The sequence below is a fragment of the Salvia splendens genome, unplaced genomic scaffold (assembly GCF_004379255.2).
Source record: "Salvia splendens isolate huo1 unplaced genomic scaffold, SspV2 ctg626, whole genome shotgun sequence".
NCBI lineage: Eukaryota > Viridiplantae > Streptophyta > Magnoliopsida > Lamiales > Lamiaceae > Salvia > Salvia splendens.
Genome location: NW_024599288.1, coordinates 1 through 19,227, shown reverse-complemented (window position 1 = coordinate 19,227; position 19,227 = coordinate 1). Strand labels below are relative to the sequence as shown.

The 19,227-nt window shown below is 35.3% G+C and overlaps 2 protein-coding genes and 2 pseudogenes across 3 annotated transcripts; 3 read left to right on the top strand and 1 right to left on the bottom strand.

Annotated features, from left to right (window-relative positions):
- Positions 1-50: 50 nt before the first annotated feature.
- LOC121790799 lies at positions 51-3,619 on the top strand (annotated as a pseudogene).
- An 814-nt stretch (positions 3,620-4,433) lies between these two features.
- LOC121790802 lies at positions 4,434-6,330 on the top strand (annotated as a pseudogene).
- A 1,665-nt stretch (positions 6,331-7,995) lies between these two features.
- On the bottom strand, positions 7,996-9,441 carry LOC121790801 (universal stress protein PHOS34-like). The gene is made up of 4 exons (XM_042188916.1): positions 9,147-9,441; positions 8,795-8,889; positions 8,259-8,380; positions 7,996-8,178 (listed from the first exon to the last, which is right to left on the bottom strand). The coding sequence occupies exons 1-4, from the start codon at positions 9,316-9,318 to the stop codon at positions 8,085-8,087; spliced, it is 483 nt and encodes a 160-aa protein (XP_042044850.1). The 5' UTR covers positions 9,319-9,441; the 3' UTR covers positions 7,996-8,084.
- A 2,360-nt stretch (positions 9,442-11,801) lies between these two features.
- LOC121790800 (E3 ubiquitin-protein ligase BAH1-like) lies at positions 11,802-14,447 on the top strand. 2 transcript variants are annotated; one of them, XM_042188914.1, is made up of 6 exons: positions 11,802-12,206; positions 12,987-13,231; positions 13,341-13,595; positions 13,755-13,892; positions 14,026-14,084; positions 14,143-14,447. In XM_042188914.1, exons 1-6 carry the CDS (start codon positions 12,014-12,016, stop codon positions 14,261-14,263), a joined length of 1,011 nt encoding a protein of 336 aa, XP_042044848.1. In that variant the 5' UTR covers positions 11,802-12,013; the 3' UTR covers positions 14,264-14,447. The 2 variants fall into 2 exon arrangements, with proteins under 2 accessions (XP_042044848.1, XP_042044849.1); XM_042188915.1 differs by having other exon boundaries at positions 11,803-12,206; positions 14,158-14,447.
- Positions 14,448-19,227: the final 4,780 nt, after the last annotated feature.

Below are 19,227 nucleotides of genomic sequence, written 5' to 3'. Positions count from 1 at the left end.
TAGATAGATTTTAGAGTGGAATATCAATTTTGATATTGTTCAATTTCATTTACTGGCAGTTGGGACCAATTGTGCATATTGATCTTAAAATCCCCCAAGGCCTCCCGGCTATGCTTTTGTTGAGGTAAGGTTTGATTTACTTTTCTGAGTTTTAAATGCCTTGGAGCTTCTAATCTCTGCCATTTCATGACAGTTTGAAGAGTCTCGGGATGCTGAAGATGCCATACGAGGGCGTGATGGCTATGATTTCGATGGGCATCGCTTAAGGGTGGGCATTGTTTGTGGTTGTCACCTTTTGCTCACCTCTGTTTGGCTATGCTAATATTTATGATATTTGGTTACAGGTTGAGCTAGCACATGGCGGGCGCGGAAACTCATCATCGACTGATCGTCGTACTGAAAGTCGTGGTCCCCGTGGAGGAGTTTCTCGGCGCTCAGACTACAGAGGTGGGTATATGAATTCATATGTAAATGTCATCCAATGTTGAAGATTTTGACATTACTGCAATTTTCTCATGTGGACTTAATATGCCAGTTTTAGTCACCAGCTTGCCTCATTCTGCTTCATGGCAAGATCTTAAGGTAAGAGTGCATTTAGTCAACAGTCTATGGTGAATGGTCATACACACCATTTAGCTAGTCATTGGTCTTATGTCCTATTGTTGTTGTTATTGTTATATTATTATTATTATTATTATCATCCAGGATCATATGCGTCGAGCTGGAGATGTCTGCTTCTCACAAGTTTTCCACGAGGGTAGTGGTAAGTTTTATATCAATATGGGTACTTCTTTTGAGTCTTTAGACAGATTAACTAATACATATTGCTAGCTTATAATATTATATTCTGGTGCCATGTGTTCTCCGGGATATTATTTTGGCATTTCTATTTGTGGCTTATTTTTCGTAATGTGAAAATGCAACTTCTCTTCCCTCAGAAAAGACGGGGATAGTAGACTACACAAATTCTGATGACATGAAATATGCTGTGAGTCATATTGCTTCTCTTCCATTTCTTATTCCTTATGAAACTAATATGCATTTAAATGACTACTTTCTCTGTTTGTTTCCTTACTTGAGCAATTCTGGCCATACTTTTGTACCTGCCAATTCAGTATTGATTTTTCTAGTCCAATGCAGATCAAGAAGCTCGATGGTTCTGAGTTTCGGAATGCCTTCTCACGGGCTAGAGTACATGTATGACTAATGTTCTAGCTTCTGCATGGTTTTTCTTTTTTGGATACCAGATTGCAATTCATATAGTAGTATCTCATAACATCTTTTCTTTTATTAGGTCAAGGAATATGATTCCAGCCGCAGCCGCAGTCGCAGTCGTAGTCGCAGCCCGCCTTACTCAAAAGCAGGAGCAATGGTCGAAGCAAGAGCAAAAGTCCAAGTGTTAGCCGAAGCAGGAGCAGAAGGTTCAATGCTGTTTAGAGGCAATTCATGTTCTTTTTATAGGCTTGTAAACATCTGTTGATGGGATTAATTTCTTTGATAAATCTACTTGCAGCAAGTCGCCTAAAGGGAAATCATCACGCCGCTCAAGGTCTCGGTCAAGATCTGTATCTCGCTCTCGTTCTGGATCAAAAGCGCACTCTTTGTCAAGGTATAGTATACTTGTCTGGATTTTTTTTACTGAAGAGTGTGCTTTTACTTCGGCTCTGTTGGTTGGCAAACGTTGCAATTTTTAATGGATGCAGTTCCATTTTAAAACATTTTAATATATTGTAGATGATGACCACATATATAATATTACTACATTTCTTCTCCCGCAATACTCTTTACATATTCTTGTTGTTTACTGAAAATGAGTCCAAAAATTAAAACTTAAATTATCATTACAATACAAATATTGGCTAAACATGTGCTGATCCTTTAACTAACAAACCCAAAACAAAATTTAAATTTGGGATATGGACAGTAAATTTGTAGACAAAGCACAAAAAAATAAATTTTTAAACTTCTGCTAACTTTTTATGTTGATTATAAATATCTATCCTGATATTTTCCCAGTAGTAACAAGTGCAAGTACATTACGATTAATGCATATGTATTTCTCTTATTTTTTTGTGTTTTGTTTTGTTCCGCAATAGAACCCCTATCATTAATTATAACAGTTGATAGTCCCAAGCACCCCAAACTGTATTTCGTTACTAGAGCCAGCAGTTGATGCCAGTAAAATATATTTGTTTGAACTATTTGAATAAACAAAACATGACATATTCTGTTTTCGCCATTGAAGGAGTCTGCTTTTCTTGCCTCTTCCCCTTTTCTTCCTTGCCCTCCCACTTTTGCATCATGTATATGGTTGTGAAAAATTATTTCAGCTGTCAAAGGATCACTTTTCTTTATCCTTTGCAAACTTGGAATTACTTTCTTTCTTGTTCCTAGATATGGATATATGCTCGATCTGGGATTGCATATATAGGATCTTGTTGGGTAAATTGGTTCAGTTGGCTACAACTCTTTTGGGGTTGGAGGTATGATGCTTTCTAGATGGTAACTTGGAATCCTTCTCGATGTCTCTGTTCTAATGAGCATCGCAAATGTCCAATGGGTGCTAGATTGGGAACATGAAGATCATGGATTACTATGGTGAAGCTGGATATTGGACTAATTGAATAAGAGAACACCTTTTTGCAGTGGAAACGTTTAAACTGTCTGGTGCTAAGCTATCAACTCATTCTATCCGAATGTATATTGATTCTTTTGGTATCTTTGCTAATCACATGTTCCAGTGCCAAGGCCGTTTCTTCTTTGATAGGTTACTTGCTTGTGTGAAATTAATATTTTCATTTTTGTTTTTCTTCTCATGTGTATCCTAAATGTTTGTGAGTTTCCTCTTGCCCAATATGGTCACGGTCACTATGATGTGGAAGTGGCAACAAGGCTCTTGGATCAAAGTTTTAAAGAGGGACTAGTGGATATTAAATTGGGTTGTTTCTGGACCTTTTGCAGATCTCCTTCAAGATCCAGATCCCCGAAACCAGCTGTAAGTTTTGTCCTACTTCAGTAAATCGTTGGTCTTATTTTTCACCCTTCTGGATACATATAATATGATATTATGTTCAATCTAAATTGGTCATTTTATGTAATATTGTCCAACATTATGCTTTTTATATCTTCGTTCCAAAAATTATAACACCCAGAAACATACGAGTGCGAGTCCAAAAAAACGTGGTTTAAGCAGAAGCCTTAGCCGTAGCAAGAGCCCAAGCCAGAGCCGAAGCAGGAGCCATTCCAGGTTTACTTCTTTCAGATTTGTATGTTGTGACCATAATATTGATCTACTTGATGTTAATTATTGTTATTATCTTTAATCAGGTGAATCAGTAATTTGATGGGGAATTAATGCTGCAGTGCTTGGCTAGTTAATCCTGCACTAGAATTTGCAGTAATCAAGAGAACTACAATGTGTTATGACTGATGGTCAAATTTCTAAATTTCTCGTGTTGTCTGAAGAAATTTTCTGTTTCTGCAAGACCTATGAACCAATGTTTTTTTTTGCAAGTTGTAGCTATATCGTCTGTACTATTGTTGATGACTATAACTTACCAGCCCTTGGATCTCTGTGGACTTGTGCTCACATTTATGGCTAGCAGTTTATGGTTTTACACACCTCTTCTGCTGGACTTTGTGATCTCATATCAATGTTTTATAAGTGCTGGCTTCATTTTAAATTTATTTGGATCTCCGTGCTTGATCCCGGTTGCCTTGATCGATGCTATCTGATATGAAAATGAGTTTTATGTCACAGCTTTAGGTGCTGCCAAGTATGAAGATGAGTGAGGGTTGCCTTTTGTGGCCTAATTTGGACGGAGTATCTGGTGATAGATGTGGTAGAGAATTGGGTTCTGATATTTGAAATTCGAGTATTCTTAGATGTTGTGGGATGTATTGGAGTGTAAGAGAATGGCATGAAATGATATTTCTTACATGTGGTGAGATTCGATTTGGAGCGGTGATGGCCTATCTCAACTACCACAACTTTAAAATGTTTTTTATCTTGTTTGCGCATGGGATATGAAGGTCATGTGTGGATGGCGATGGATGTTGGAGCCTTATATTTAAGGGTCTAAAAAGAATTCCATGTGTTTTTTTTGAGGGAAATAGCGGATAATTTTGATTCGAGTGAGGGGTGGGGTGGGGTGGGGTGGGGGGGCGTTTTCTTCATATTCTCATCGATTTAGGAAAGATTTGTATGGAAACAAGGCCACAAGATGGATAGAGGAATCGTGATATTTTGGGACTCCAAAACTCTGATTTAAGACGGTTGGATGGATAAACATGTAGTCTACAATGCAAATGCGCGAGAAACACGGAATACGGACTATTCATTTCGATGCAATGTATACCTCACGTGGAGATGATTGATGAGGAGGCTCTGAGCCTGAGATGAATTGGAAGTGGCAGTCGCGTTTGAAAAACCGATGGCGGTATCGCGGTAATGAAGAGAGGCCTTTCAAGTTTTGTCGAACTCTAATTATGAGGGCATTAAATTTTGTTGAGTTATTTCAGCATCTACTATATGGATTGAGATGACCACGAGAGATAAATAATGAGATGATTAGAGGATAGTAATAAAAATTAGAGATATAGTGACAACGTCAATATTAAAATAATTAAAGAATAATTTTTTTAGAATAAAGAGAACAGTATTAAAATTAATTCTATTAATATTACATAAAATAAAAAAAGTTAATTTCTAATTTAAATATACTATGACATATTTACATAAGTATTTATGGAATTGATGAAGTCCATTTCGTTTTGCAATAATTTATCCCCCTATTGCCGCAATTATATACAACTTTTTCAACACGTGCATGACATTTCCGCTAAACCAGCAACTTTTATTCCGTCACCAATTCAACTCCAACCACAGAAATACTTTTGCAACGTCAGTCCCTAATTTATTCCAAATTTGCAAAACACGCCTCTCCCGCAAAGCTAGAAAACCTCCACCACTCTCACTCCGCCATCTCCAGTCTCCACTCTCTCTTCTCTCCAACCGCTCGCAGCAACAATGTGAAAGCGTAGCCTTTCTCGAGCCTCCGACGACACGTCATCCTCAACATATTCTACAACTCGCAGACGATCCTAGGGTTTGGGCTCGGATCGCCTGCGTCTCCACCAAATTCTCCGCCCTAATCCGGACCGTCTGCTGCAGAACCAAATGCGCGCAATCGATCCCCGCCGTCGTCTCCGATCTCCACCCGGAGGCGGCGCCGCCGAGCTCCTGGTCCTCTCTCTACAAGCTCTCCGTCTGCTGCCCCGGCCTCCTCCACTCCGGCGTCCTCCTCGAGAACTCCGATTTCGGCCTCGAGCGCGAGATCGGCCCCAATCAGGTTTATCAGGAGCACCGATTGTCACTAGCGGCGGGAATCGCCGGAGAAGAAGTTGCTTCTTCCAGCAGCCGTGATCGGCAACCGGTGATTTCCGTTCCTGATGGCGTGTGGTCGCTTTACGATGATTTGCTGTATGATACTCTGTACAGCGACTCCGCTGCGCTGGCGGCTGAGGCGACGCCGGATATTACCGATATCCAGCCTGAGTTGGCGGAGACGGAGGATCGGAATCCCGATGCTTCTCCTTGTAAGAAGAGGAAGATTTCTAGGTCACACAGGTCGCATTTGGCGTCGGGGATTTGGAATCTGAGCCGTGAGCAGGGGAATAAGCTGCTCGCCAGCAGATTCAAGGGGGATAGTTTGTACATTTGCGATTGGCCGGGGTGTGTTCATGTTGAGAGAGAAGAGGAATTAATGTTATTTAGGGGAATTTTTAAGAATTTCAAGCAGTCGAGGGTTTGGAGAACGATCAACGATGGGTGTAGGAGCAGGATTGATTTAAATTGTGCGTTTTGCGCGTCGAAACAGACATGGGATTTGCATTCATCGTTTTGTTTGAGGAGATATTTTGGCTTCCATGACGACGGGGAGCCAGTCGTTCGAGCTTATGTTTGCGAAAACGGGCATGTTTCCGGAGCATGGACTGATTGGCCTTTGTACACTTGAACTGCAATCTGCTTGTTTATGGGTAAAAGTATAGTACAATATAGTTTTTAGTTACATTTGTTGTCAATGTTTGTTAGCTTATGAGTCTTTCAAGATATATCTATGTGTGTTTAGTTTGTGTAATACTATAAATTATTTGTGCTTCGCAGTAATTAGCTTGATTTTGATGATATGTCAAATTTTCTTGGGAGTAACCTGGAATTTTGTTTCTATATGGAGCGATTCTCAGCTTGGTTTAACGCAGTTGTGAAACTGTACATCATTCTCTTCTATTTGGAGATTGATGGAGAAACATAAGAAGAGATTATGTAAAGAAGCCCTTTGCATCCTAGAATGTGTGATTTCTTAAATTTTCAGTTCTATGACCTAGTTTCCCTAATCGTAGTAATGTGGCTTTAGTGAGAAATGGATACTGTTAATCATCTTGGCCTTGTGACCAGTCGCATGACCTTGTTTCATTTTACATATATCATCGTTCATAGATGAACTTGTTCTCTAATCATAGAAATCTTTATTCAGTGACCTTGCGGCAACTCTCAGTCATCTCAACATTACCTTCTTGTCCTTTAAACTTGGTTTTAGAGTGACATAGGGAGACTGAAATATATTGACCTTGCGTCTCATTGCATGAGCTTTGCATGTTAGATAGTACATTACTGTTGGTGATATAGATATGAAGCGCCTGCTATTGTGTTCCAAGCTCTGATGTTCTCTCTTTCAAATTTTGTTGATGTGCTTCTTCTCCACTCATAAGAAACGGTCTATTCAACAAACCTCAAATGTCGAAATCATCTTTGATTGATTATCATTGGTCTTGGTCTAACCCCTCCAATTGATCTGCCTGAACCCTTTGGATTCTCACTTTCATTCTTGCTGTGAGATTGTACCAGCTTATAGCTTTGTCTGTTTGTTATGATATACTATGTACTACTACTAAAGTATACTTGTATTCTAGTGTGGTTTAAAATACTCCCTTCTGTTGGACTACATGCTCTCGACGTGGATGATGGAATGCATAGATAGGGGTGTGCGGTATATTCTCTATTATAATGGGAGATGGAGGATTGAGAATTTTACTCCTATAAAGCTCTTAATTTATACTCCATATTTCATCTTGGTACAAATGACTGGTTTCTGGTGATTTGGTTACATATACTTAGATTTCATGTCTTTACATATCATCATTGGTGCCTGGTGACAATTTCTACTTTTGGGTGAAAAAATTATGCTCATTTTTTTAAAATGTCATAGTCATCCACTTTGATAAAAAAATCTACTCATTAATATTAATATCGGTTTGTACTTACAGATCTCTACTTTGTGTAAGGCTCTATCCATTTGTAAACATTGTGTAATTTGGTAATTTGTGCCATATCTTTTTAATTAGTTGATTCATGTCTGCATGCATACAACTTGGTTGTTGTGTTGGACGGGCTTCATTATATTTATTGGTTTTCTGTTCCAGATGAAGATTTGATTTTGTTATGTTATTTCCTCGTAAAAGTAAATGCAAGAACAATTACAAAAGACACAATGACTTCTGTGGAAATCCGAATCGAGAGAGAACCACAGACGGATTAGAGAATTTGACTGAGTCGAGAACTTATGTGGTAAGGCTGCCCCAACCAAATTGTGAAAAAAAGTCCGAGTCCCATCGTGAGCCTCTCTGACTCGGACCCAAACATTACATGACACTAGCATCAACAATCACCACGTTAACACGAAAAGTGTAGCCAAAATCCCAAAACAACGTTGATGGAGCCTAACAGAACTTACCTTTGAGATCGCTACATAGAAAGAAAGGGGGCGGGGCGTGGCGCTTGCAGAAATAAATAGTTGAAAACATTGATATCAATTCGAAATCATCAAATTTTGGCTTTTCTATTCACACATGTACACACAGTCATTCATTGTGATGAAATCACACAAACCAAATACTTGAATTCTTTACAGGCATGATTCTTGCTTATTTATAGCATATGTAGTGCACAAGAATATCCACACAGCAAGAAATTTTTAAACAAGGGCACCATCAACATTCAACAACACTAAGAAATAGCAGTTGCATTACTTAGTGTGCATCTTCCTCGGCTTTTTCACTATCATCACCGAGCAGTGAGCATGATGCGCACAATAGTCGCTCACACTGCCTAAAACAGCCCTGCACCAGCAATTACACAGTTGAAAAACTCAACAAAGAACTTATTTTCTATTGAAATGGTTAAAAGAGGGATCTTTTACCTCTTGATAGCTCCATAACCATGGCTGCCAACAACGAGCAAAGAGGCATTATGCTTGTCTACTGCGTCGCACAGAGCATTCCTAGGATCACCTTCAATAGCCTCCAATATCACATCCTTAACCTGCTTAAAATGTATTCAATCACAATTCACAACCAACACTTACAAATGACTATCCTGTTGCAGTGCATTGATACCCAACATTAATAAAGCATTCAAATCGAAAGCATATGTAGTCGTGTGTGTTTATGTTTCGTTTGGATTGCGAAAAACACATCTCATGTAAGGACCCTTCAAAAAAATGGAACTTCCTCTGCACTAAACGTTGCAGAGATTTTCTATATACCTCTCAAACTGCATTAATGGGTGATTAATGTGAGTGTTCCAAACAACAAATCAAAAGCTACCACCAGATGATTAATGTTCTAAACGTAGATAACCATCTATGATTTGATGTTCCTTCATAATCACGTAACCGGAATTCCAAATGTTATTCATAATAAATGAAAACAAATATGGTTAGTGAATGGTGGTTACCGATTTAGCTGCACAAAGTTCTTTGGACTTTTCCATAACTCTTGACGCAATGATCTTCAAATCCCTCTCAACGTAAGGTAGCACCTCAGCAGCACCTAATATACAATGATACAAGCCACAGAAAACGAAATAGTATAAGATCAATATGCGACAGAGTCATTTCATGAAGTTGACTCTTTGATCTTCCACTAAATGCCTAGCGATTTCAAAATCAAACAATGATCCAGACCTTACTAAATCGATCGTTACTAAAACCTAATCAACAAAACGAGCAACCATCAGGAAACTCAAATTTTCGACGAAAAACAACACAATCGGTAAAAAATTAGGTTGACAGCGTCGGCGGAAATACCAGGTCCGGTGAGTCCGACGGCGGTCGTGGCGGAAGGCTTGGCGTGCACAATAACAAGTGTGAAAGGTGAATTTTCCGGCTCCGGCGAGAAGAAGTGCTTCAAAGTCCAATCCAAAGCGTAAAGGCTATGATCGCTGTCGTCAATTCCAACCACCATCACGGATTTATCCATCTCTGCAACGATTCGAGCTGAAATTTTCGAATATTGTGGAAATTAGTTATAGCAATTACCTGGTCTAGAATTTTCTGGGGGAGGGGGGTATATATATGTTAGGATTAGTGATCAAATTGCAAAATGAAAAATAATTAAAAATTTGTTTTTCAACAGTTGAAACCAGACAGACTCCGCATACCGCAAGCAGCGTTTTCGGTTTTCTTGTTGGCGTTGGAATCGTGCTAGTGGGACCCGCCACTCAGTGTGCTGGCGCCTCGCCGTCTGATTGCTCAACGTGTCACTCCATTCCTCATTATCGTTAATAAAATTTTAATTTAATTAAAGTTTATAAATTCTCATTGAAAAATTCAAATGAATTGGTTGTGCCGTAGATTTAGATGTATAATTATTTGAGAGAGCATCTTACTAATTCAATTTTACTTTATTCTCAAAATGGTAAATTAGAGTTTTGTGGGTTACTTTATGTTGTGCATAAATTTTAATTGTATAAATCTAAGTAATATTGTTAGTCTTGAGCGAGTAATCAGACTTGATAAAGTAGAGCGTCATCCACCACTGTTCATTCTTGTATCTCAAATTCTCAGTATTAGACTTGTTGTGTGCAGATGCAGGTCAATTTTAAAGTTTATAGGAAATATCAAATTTTAGGCAAAGTTTATAGTTTTAGAGACCAATATCCCTTATATAATTGTGTTTGATTGGAGTGTAAGTTGTGTGCATAGACTTGATAAAACTTTAATGACCAGCCTTTATTTTTATTTTTTTTGGTGTTAGCTAACAAGCAAAACACTTGGAAATCTTAACAATGATTCTGTTTTGGTGGTTGAGAGATTGAGTTGTCGAGCAGTTCGATCATTTGGGTCGCAACAATCTGGGAAAGCGAGGTTGAAGATCTTCCTTTGTTTATAGGTCTGTATAAAAAATAGTGTCATCAAATGAGAATCAATCAGACATTAAGTTGTTGCACTGAGTTTCTTTTTGTTTGAATTTATATGAGTTGTTGCCCCCTGTTGTTTTTCCGTCTGCGAGATCTCGATATGTTTCACAAAGATTGAAGATCTCTTTTTATAGCCGGTGAAAATAACTGGATAAACGTTGATTGTATATATCCTTATATGGTTGTTACGTTGATTGTATGTCATGAGTATATCTTTTAGTTGATGTCCTATCTTATCCATTGTCTATTTTTACTGCTTCAACTTCTTCTTTGGTGCTTCAAAACTTAGCGCACCTCTACGATTCTGATCATAGTTGAAAACTCTCATCCTAAACAATTGTGGAAATAAAATTTCTTTATATGATTAGCCCCCCAACTTCAACCATGTAAATTAAAAAGACTCACCTCCTAACATTTGAGCTATGACCTATTACAATCACAGCATACTCCTCATCGTCCAAGGTTTTGGTCTAAATCAAAACTCATCGATTGTACCAAAATTCTTCAAACAATTAATACTACTACAATCTATTGCATTTGATGTGTTCTTATTTTATGGAGACCATATACTGTACTACGGAGTATTTCATATTAGAGGAGAGAGAGAGAGGACAATTTTATACAAATTCAATTTATTTCACCTAATTTAGACTATTATTACCTATAAAATTGAATATCTAATGTACTCCATAATTTATTCTCAACTAATTTGAGGGAAGATGAGAGCATCTTATCAATCTAATCTCAAATTTAAAATTATAAAAAACAAAAGTCAATTTGAACATATGAAACCATAGGTAGATTTCCACCAAGTGATTCCATAAACTCCATTTGTCATTAAAAAGACATTTTTGTAGTCAATCAAGTTGCATCCGAATAAGTTTATGCAATAGTATTTGGGTCTATAAATATTAAATAGCATATTCTTGTTAGTGCTATTCTTATGACTACTCAAACTCAATACCTATTGATGCTGCATCCACCCACGTTTAAACTAAAGTGACTAATAATCTTGATAATTTTTTGCATGGAAATGAAAGTATATCCACACTTAAATGTATGGATGTGACAATCAAGAATCCACTTCAATAAATCGATCGATGTGACTCTCAACAAATGAATCTGCCGCTGATTCTGATCAATTTTGTAGTACCATACAGTTGAATTAATTCAACATGTTACAATTACAAACATTTTACTTACAAAAATTCCACGTATCCGACTTAAAAATCTATAAAATAAAACGACCACTAATGTAGCGCCCCTTGTTATATCACAATTCACAGTATAAGAAAAAAAAATTAACAAAATGAAACAGACACTAATGAAACACGCCTTGTTATATCAAAGTCACAAGAAAAATGTTGAAAAATTAAACAAACAATAATGTAACACGCCGGGTCTATTTTCTATAATGATTAAAATAATTTTTCTATTTGAGTATTGTAGTTAATTACGTTCACGTGGTAGCGATATTATTAACAGCCCAAAATTAGAAATTGAATTAAGCAGATAACTAACATTCCAAAAACTGACAATTGAAGTAAAATACTCCAAAATATCAAAACTGTGACGAGGAATCCCACCTTCTCTTTTCTCTCTCCTAATTTCGTCACCCCCACTGCTCCATTGGCGCTTCTCTTCTTCCCTTCTTTCTCCTTATCTTCATCACTTTTTTATGTTTATTTAGTTTACTTTCACGAGAAGAAGGGAAACCAGAAATTAATTAGAGAGATCAATGCCAAATTCGGGATAATGAAGTTCTGTAACGAATACGAGGAGATGATGCAGAGGTTGGGGCAGAGGAAATTGCCTCGGATTGGCTGTGGGACCCTCAACAATATTTTGGAAAGTTGCAGAAAACAGCTCCTCCATTCACATACTGCTGATGTTCGTGACAATCAAGCTAATGCTGACGGTGTTTCTGCTGACTCACAGCCCTGTTCAGGTCATTGATTTTATTTAGCTATTGTTTTTTTCAATGTAATTTGTTTTTGTTTTTTTTTTTTGTGAAAACGTGGTTTATATACAATTCATTGGTATAAGGCTCGATGTTGACTAAGTTATTGAGTTTCTGCTGCCATGAATTATGATAATGGCTTCGAGTTAGTGAGATCAGTTTAAATGTGGTACAATTGATTTGATCCTACATTTTGATGTGTTTTTTAGGTTGTGCGTATTGATTTATGGAGCCTCAACTTTTTTGATCTGTTTTGTTAGTAAAGTTGCTAATAGTGGGATTGAGCTGAGGCTGGATTAGGGCGATTTAGTGAGATGAGATAGGGCCAATTCTCTCGTGCTTTTCTTGTTTTCTTAATTGGTTCATTTGTAACTAAGTATGGAAGTTCATATTAGATGATTATATCATCAAGTAATCTGTGGAATGTAGGTTGATATTCTGGTGTTTTTGAATCACATATTTGCCTTTTGATTTCATTGAGTAAGAGTTAAGGTAAGGTTGCTGCTTAAACTTATTGAGTTACTGTCTAATTTGGAGATATATATTGTCATTCTTGTGTCCCAAGAGATACACCATATGTATGCTCAAGTGAAGTTCTAATTGCTTTGTTCCGACATCTTTATACAGTACCGAATGTCTATGTATATATTGGTTGTTTGCTGAATCTAAGACGTAAACCTTGTTTGTAGTGTTTGCATTACAATGAGTAAAATACTAGTATTTGTTTGCTCTTGTCTTTTCTGATGCAAATTTGGGTGGGTTACTTAGTGTGCAAGGGGACGTTTTTCCCTCCGCTTCTCAAGGAAATCCAGGGAGTAGTCAGATTCTTCAATAGCAGAGTGCAGGCACTGCTTGATCGTCACTTACCATCGGGTTGCTGCAAGTGCTTTCTTTGGTTGGGAGATAGATTACTAGGAACTGATGTTGAGCTTATTCAAGAATGTGAAACTCTTATTGCTTATGCTACCATTAACACCATTGCTGTGCGCAGATTGCTCCAAAAATACGACAAGGTACTCCCCACCGGAACTCTTTGACGAGCAGTGATGATATGAAAGTTTGACACAATTAATTTTGATTAAATGTGGAGAGTTCTCATCTGCTTATTATACTTTACTACAGATTCATTATTCTAAGCAAGGTCAAGCTTTCAAGTCGCGTGCTGTAAGCATGCAGGTTGAGATCCTTCAGTCACCGTGGCTCTATGAACTTATGGCTCTCCACATAAATTTAAGAGAGGCTAAAGCAAATATGGGAAGTGCTCCTCTACAATTAGATGGTTTCAATCTGATATTTGACAATACGAAACCATCTCTCTCTTTTGAGCTCTTTGATTCAATCAGTCTCAACATTGAGTTAACCTGCTCGATATGCTTGGTGAGTAAAGTAACTAAAGCAGATAACTAATGCTAAAGAAAACTATGTGTCAAGTATTGGTAAATCGTTAATCTTAGAGAGATTACACCAATAATAGTACATCTCAACTTTTACATATACCAACTTTGAATAATGAGTTTGTTTTCCCTTTCTCTTCAGGAGACATTATTTGATCCTGTATCTCTTGGCTGCGGTCATCTGTTTTGCTACATGTGTGCGTGTAAAGCTAGTTCAGTGAGCGTAGTGGACGGGCTCAAGGCAGCTAGCGGGCGTAAGAAATGTCCAGTTTGCCGTGAGGTAACTTGTAACCTCATATCTAGGCGCTGCCCTCGGCTTGTTTCTGGCTTTGTTTTTTTTGGTTTGTTACTTGTTTAGTGGCAAATCCCTGCTTACAACCTTAAGGAATGTCTGTCACTACATTCGATATCAGGTGGGAATATACGAATCTGCTGTGAATTTGGAAGAATTGCATATCCTATTGAAAAGAAGGTAAACACATAAATCAACTACTTGTGTGTTGGCATTGGTTTGATGCCATTAAATTTAGGAGTTATTTGGACAGTTGGCCTGAGTACTGGGAAGAACGCCGCAAAATGGAGAAAGCAGAGAGAATTGAGGAGGCAAAGCAGCATTGGCAGTCTCAGGCAGCTCGATTTATGGGTATTTGACGTTGAGAGCATCCACAATGCTAGCCTTGTATTTCACTCACAACCTCATTTTTCAGCTGCCACGTCAACCTTTTTCATTTCAGCTCCAACACCTGCAAGGTTGCAATGCAATCAGCCCCATTTTATACATCACTTCCCTTGTAAGTATCATTTTTTTTCATTTTCATTTTCCTTTTCCTTTTCGGCCCTCCAAATATGCATGTACATAAGTTTGTAAAACTTTGTTAATAACCTTTGGACATGTTAGTGGTGTAATTTTTTATAATCCAGTTTACTTGTAGAGTTGTAGTTATATACATCAACATGCTTGATTTGATTTTCCATATTAGTATAGTCATCAATTACCTAAGAGGATGAAATATCTATATTCACTGTCATTATAGTATTTTTTTAATGTAGCTTGACATTTTCTAAATTTATGTGACCAAGTCTCAAATTTGATAACCTATTTCAATAAGTTGCAAGTCAACTTTACTAAAGATTGAGCGGACAACATTTCCTTGTACTAGTATCTAAGAAACAGTTGAGTATAGAGGGTTGAATATAAACTACTACCCCGTCTTATTGAATAAGAGTCATTATTTTGTCATTTTAGTCCGTCCCACAATAAAATTCACATTTTACTTGTACCATAAATGATAAGTAGGCTACATTCCACTAACACACTTCACTCATATTCTACTAGTATTATAAAACCAATACTTCCACCGTCCCAAGAATTTCTTGCCTTGGGCGGCATAGGAATTTCTGCAACTTTATTTTGGGTGTGAAGTGGATAGGTTAAAGTAAGAAAAATGAAATAAAGTAGAGAAAAAAGTGTTTCCATTTTTAGTAATGGATCATCTTGGTTGGAATAAATAAAAAAGGAAAGTGATCTTCAATGGGACGGAGGATGTATAAAAAAGTGGACCGCATATTCTATTAACTTTTTCAATCCACTATTTTTTATATTTCTTAAAATTCGTGCTCACATCAAACGTGACTCCTATTATATGATGGAATGAGTACTAGTTATATAGAAGTTAAACCACATTATAAATACAGTCATTCTTGATAATGGGTAGGACCTTATATGACTCAAGACTGAGATAGATTTGCAACTAAAGGGAAAAAAATTAATACTGTTAAACAAAATACTGCCGTGATCATATTGACTTATTGTTTTACCACTTTTTGTCATCCACTCATTTACATTGCATTGCATAGATATACAATAGTTAAAATATACACTTAATTTTACTTAGATAGTTTTTATCTCGTCGTACCTATTATTTCCAACCTAAATTATAGTTTTGAACTTACCAATCAATTCGCAATAAGCCAATAAATATGTCAATTTCTTAGAAACTGTTTTAATCATTTTGAGATCTTGGTTGATTACTCAAATATAGTATAAACCATGGGCGAAGCTACTTGGGAGGGGTACCCCTTATCAACATAATTTTTTATATCATTTTTTCTTTCATTTTTTCAATTTTTTCAATTTCCTTTATAAATACCTCACCTCAAATTATTAAAATTTCTTTATGTAAATATTTTTGCCCCTTCTAACTTGAATTATAACATGCGATTTTATTATAACAATGTCTTGATATTATTAATTTCGTATGTTAGTGAAGGTTCAAATTATATAGTCATGTAGATGGCAGGGGCACAGGCACTACGCGAAAAAAGTGAAAAAAATATATTTTAATATTAAATAAAAAACTGCCGTAATCGTTTTGACATCTATTTCATTTACATGGTAATAAAGAAAAATCATTGCTTTTTATCAAAAAAATACATAACATTGCGTACTATAGTTGAAATATTCTTTGTACTGAAATTTTCTTAGATAGTGTTTATCTAAGGTGCATTTATGTGCAAGTGCCTTCTCGTACCTATTCTTTCCAACCTAAATTATACACTTAAACAATCAATTCACAATAAATATGTCAATTTCTTGGAAACGGTTTTAATAATTTTGAGATCTTGGTTTATTAATCAAATATTTTATTTCATGCTGTATCATATGAACTATACATGGTAGTGTGTTACCAACTCAACATAAATAAGAAATCAACTATACATGCTATTTTATTATAATAAAAACTTGATATTATTAATTTCGTATCTATCCCTTATCTTAGTAAGGTTCAAAATATGTAGATGCCAAATACTACTATAAAAGATCAGCTTGGCGACTTGTTTCAGTTAGTGCTTCGACTCATTAAAATCTCCATAATCATAGATTAATTATGAGCACATATATGTATAGAATGAGGACATCTAGAGTCATGAGAATAATAAATCTAAAATTACAAAAACAAAATAAAAGTAAAGATGATTGCACGCCACTATCTTTAGATATTTTCTTCTAATAACTGAAAATACTACGAATTCAATTCCAAACTATTGAGTGTAAATATCCATAGCTTATAAAATGGAGATTCATCTCATTCTGAATTTTACACTGAAATATTTCTAAATTTATTTTTTAACAAAAAGAGGATCGTTGTTTGAGTCGGAATAAATTAAGTGGTAGACAAAAACTAGTGGGTTTTGGAGATTCTACGCCCACTATCGAAGGCTGCCGGCTGCCGTAAAAAACACACATCTCTGAAAACTCTACTGATAATTAATTATCTAATTGGTCGAATTTATACTATGTTTTTTTTTCATTTTCAACATGATTTAGATATTTCGTGTAGAGAATAAATATCTTAATATAAAATATCTGAGTCCTATTTCCTGGCATCTTTTTGTTTCCATTTTAGATATTTAATTTTTAAATTTATGCGTATTACAATAACATGGTTAGCATATTAAATATAAAGAATGCTTGAACCTATTTAATTATGAATCATTTCGGACTATAATCATTGCGTCAAACATTAGCTATTAGTGTGTGAAGTAAATTACTATTTTTTGGTTGTGTTAAATATGGAGTGGTAGTATTTATATTCCACTCAAAAGAAAGAAAGTGATTGTTGTTTTAATTAGCCTATATTATACTATCTCGGTGGTAATTTAATGATGATCTCCAACAACCTACAACCACTCCACAGTTTTAATATTTTAATTTTTATAAAATTAGGCAATTAGCCCACAGAAAACGAATTACTATGTATCTCCTTCAATCCCATTATTTATATGTATATTCATTTTCAGATTGTTTCAATACTATGACATGTTTCTTAAATCACATAATTTTAAAATAATATTAAAACCATTTTATAACTTTCTTAAAAACACATATTCAAAAGAGATATATGTGTCATAAATAATTAGATAAAAAAAGTAGCATAGAAATTTGAATACAAAAATAGGAGTATTTAGTCGTACGTAACATTGCTAAAAACAGTTTGTATTAATTAGGGTTTAATTAGGAAATGCATCAAAAGTTTTAATTGGTTATTATCATTACATGCTACAAGAATAATAAATTGTGAGGTGCTAGTCAATAAATTTTGATTCGTGATTTCAGTATGACTAGTTCATGTTGACCTAAATATTAAAACAAAGTAGTGTGTCATCAAAGATTGCACCAAGGAATAATGTCAATTCTGTAATTGTGAGCAAACATATTTGATATTTTCTTAAGAGTGATTAGAGATAAAGAACTTTTCTGATTGACTTGGCTTTTCGCACTCGGCATTAATTTTTGAATAGTCGAGCACAATAAATTACTTTTATTTCATTTGTTAATATGGCCTTTTAAAGCATACTCTCAGTATTTAAAGAAGAGAATTGTATAATCGTAAATCACTCAAATATATAACTGCGGACATTCAAATCTAAGCTTATTTCATTAATACTTTTAACTAGGTTAATAATTGCCACGGCCCACCAAATGCAAAAATAAGGAGTATTTGATTTTAGTTAAGGGCTGTTGAAACTGATTTATAAATTAATATATACTTAAATAGAAGCATTATACTAGTATATACAGATGAATAAAATGAATTATTAAGTTGTAGTAGTAAATATAAAGAAATACGGAGTATATACTAAAATAGAAATATTACACTTAGAAATCAGAATGGATAAAAATGAAAAAAAAAATCACCACTATTATAGAGCTTAATTATGGTTGAAGTCATGCCCAGTAGAAAACGTAATTAAGTCAAAAATTTTAGTAGTTAGAGAATCCGCCATTTCCATGTGATTTCCACACCAGAATACCTCATTTTTTTAATCTTTTACATTAGTGTTTTGGATTCGAATTCTTTGAAAATATGCTTAAGAGTATTTTTCTTCTTTTATATTATCCCTATTATTTACTCCAATTAGATGAACATGCAGAAGAATCCCAGAACTCCACGCCATAGTAACATACTCCCTCACCCCGTAAATAGGAGACATATACTTTGATTTAATTCGAGTTTTAAAAAATATAAAAATTTATTTAAAATGAGTTCTACTTTTATAAATTAAATGCATAATAAATATGAATAAATTAAAGTTAGTAAAATATAAGATTTATAAAAAAATATTAAAAGATAAATTAGACAACTATTCAAACAAATAATTGAAAAATAAATTAAGACAATTAATAGCAGACAGAGAGTCAGTATTTAATAAATACTGTACCTGTATCCTTCCGCCATTTAATTATATAGTAAATCAATATGACCACCTTTTGGCCGATCATAAATACACATTTTTGTAAATTATAAAAGTTATGGAGGCTAGTAATTTAATTTAACTTTTCAATCATTACATTTGGACAAATACTGTATTAAAAGTCATTAATTGATAGATTATTTTATGCTTTAATCGGTTGTACTACCGATCCTTTTGGTTATTAAAATTAACTATTCAAACATATATAGAGGGGTGATTCCATTAAAGATTTAAAGCCAACTAACTTTCTTGATTTAATTACAAAATCATAATGACAATTAATGTGATTCTCATATATATTTGATTCCCAAGGGAGAAATGAAGTTGACAATATGTGCGTGAGTGTATCTATTATATAA

Bases quoted from the DNA above. Each gene is read 5' to 3' on its own strand.
- LOC121790801 (XM_042188916.1), bottom strand. From the start codon at position 9,318: ATGGATAAATCCGTGATGGTGGTTGGAATTGACGACAGCGATCATAGC. The intron at 8,381-8,794 runs GTAACCACCATT...CATTTTAAGCAG, and splicing joins AACTTTGTGCAGCTAAATCG to GTTAAGGATGTGATATTGGA. The intron at 8,179-8,258 runs GTAAAAGATCCC...TTGCTGGTGCAG, and splicing joins GGTTATGGAGCTATCAAGAG to GGCTGTTTTAGGCAGTGTGA.
- LOC121790800 (XM_042188914.1), top strand. From the start codon at position 12,014: ATGAAGTTCTGTAACGAATACGAGGAGATGATGCAGAGGTTGGGGCAG. The intron at 13,596-13,754 runs GTGAGTAAAGTA...CTTTCTCTTCAG, and splicing joins TAACCTGCTCGATATGCTTG to GAGACATTATTTGATCCTGT. The intron at 14,085-14,142 runs GTAAACACATAA...CATTAAATTTAG, and splicing joins CATATCCTATTGAAAAGAAG to GAGTTATTTGGACAGTTGGC.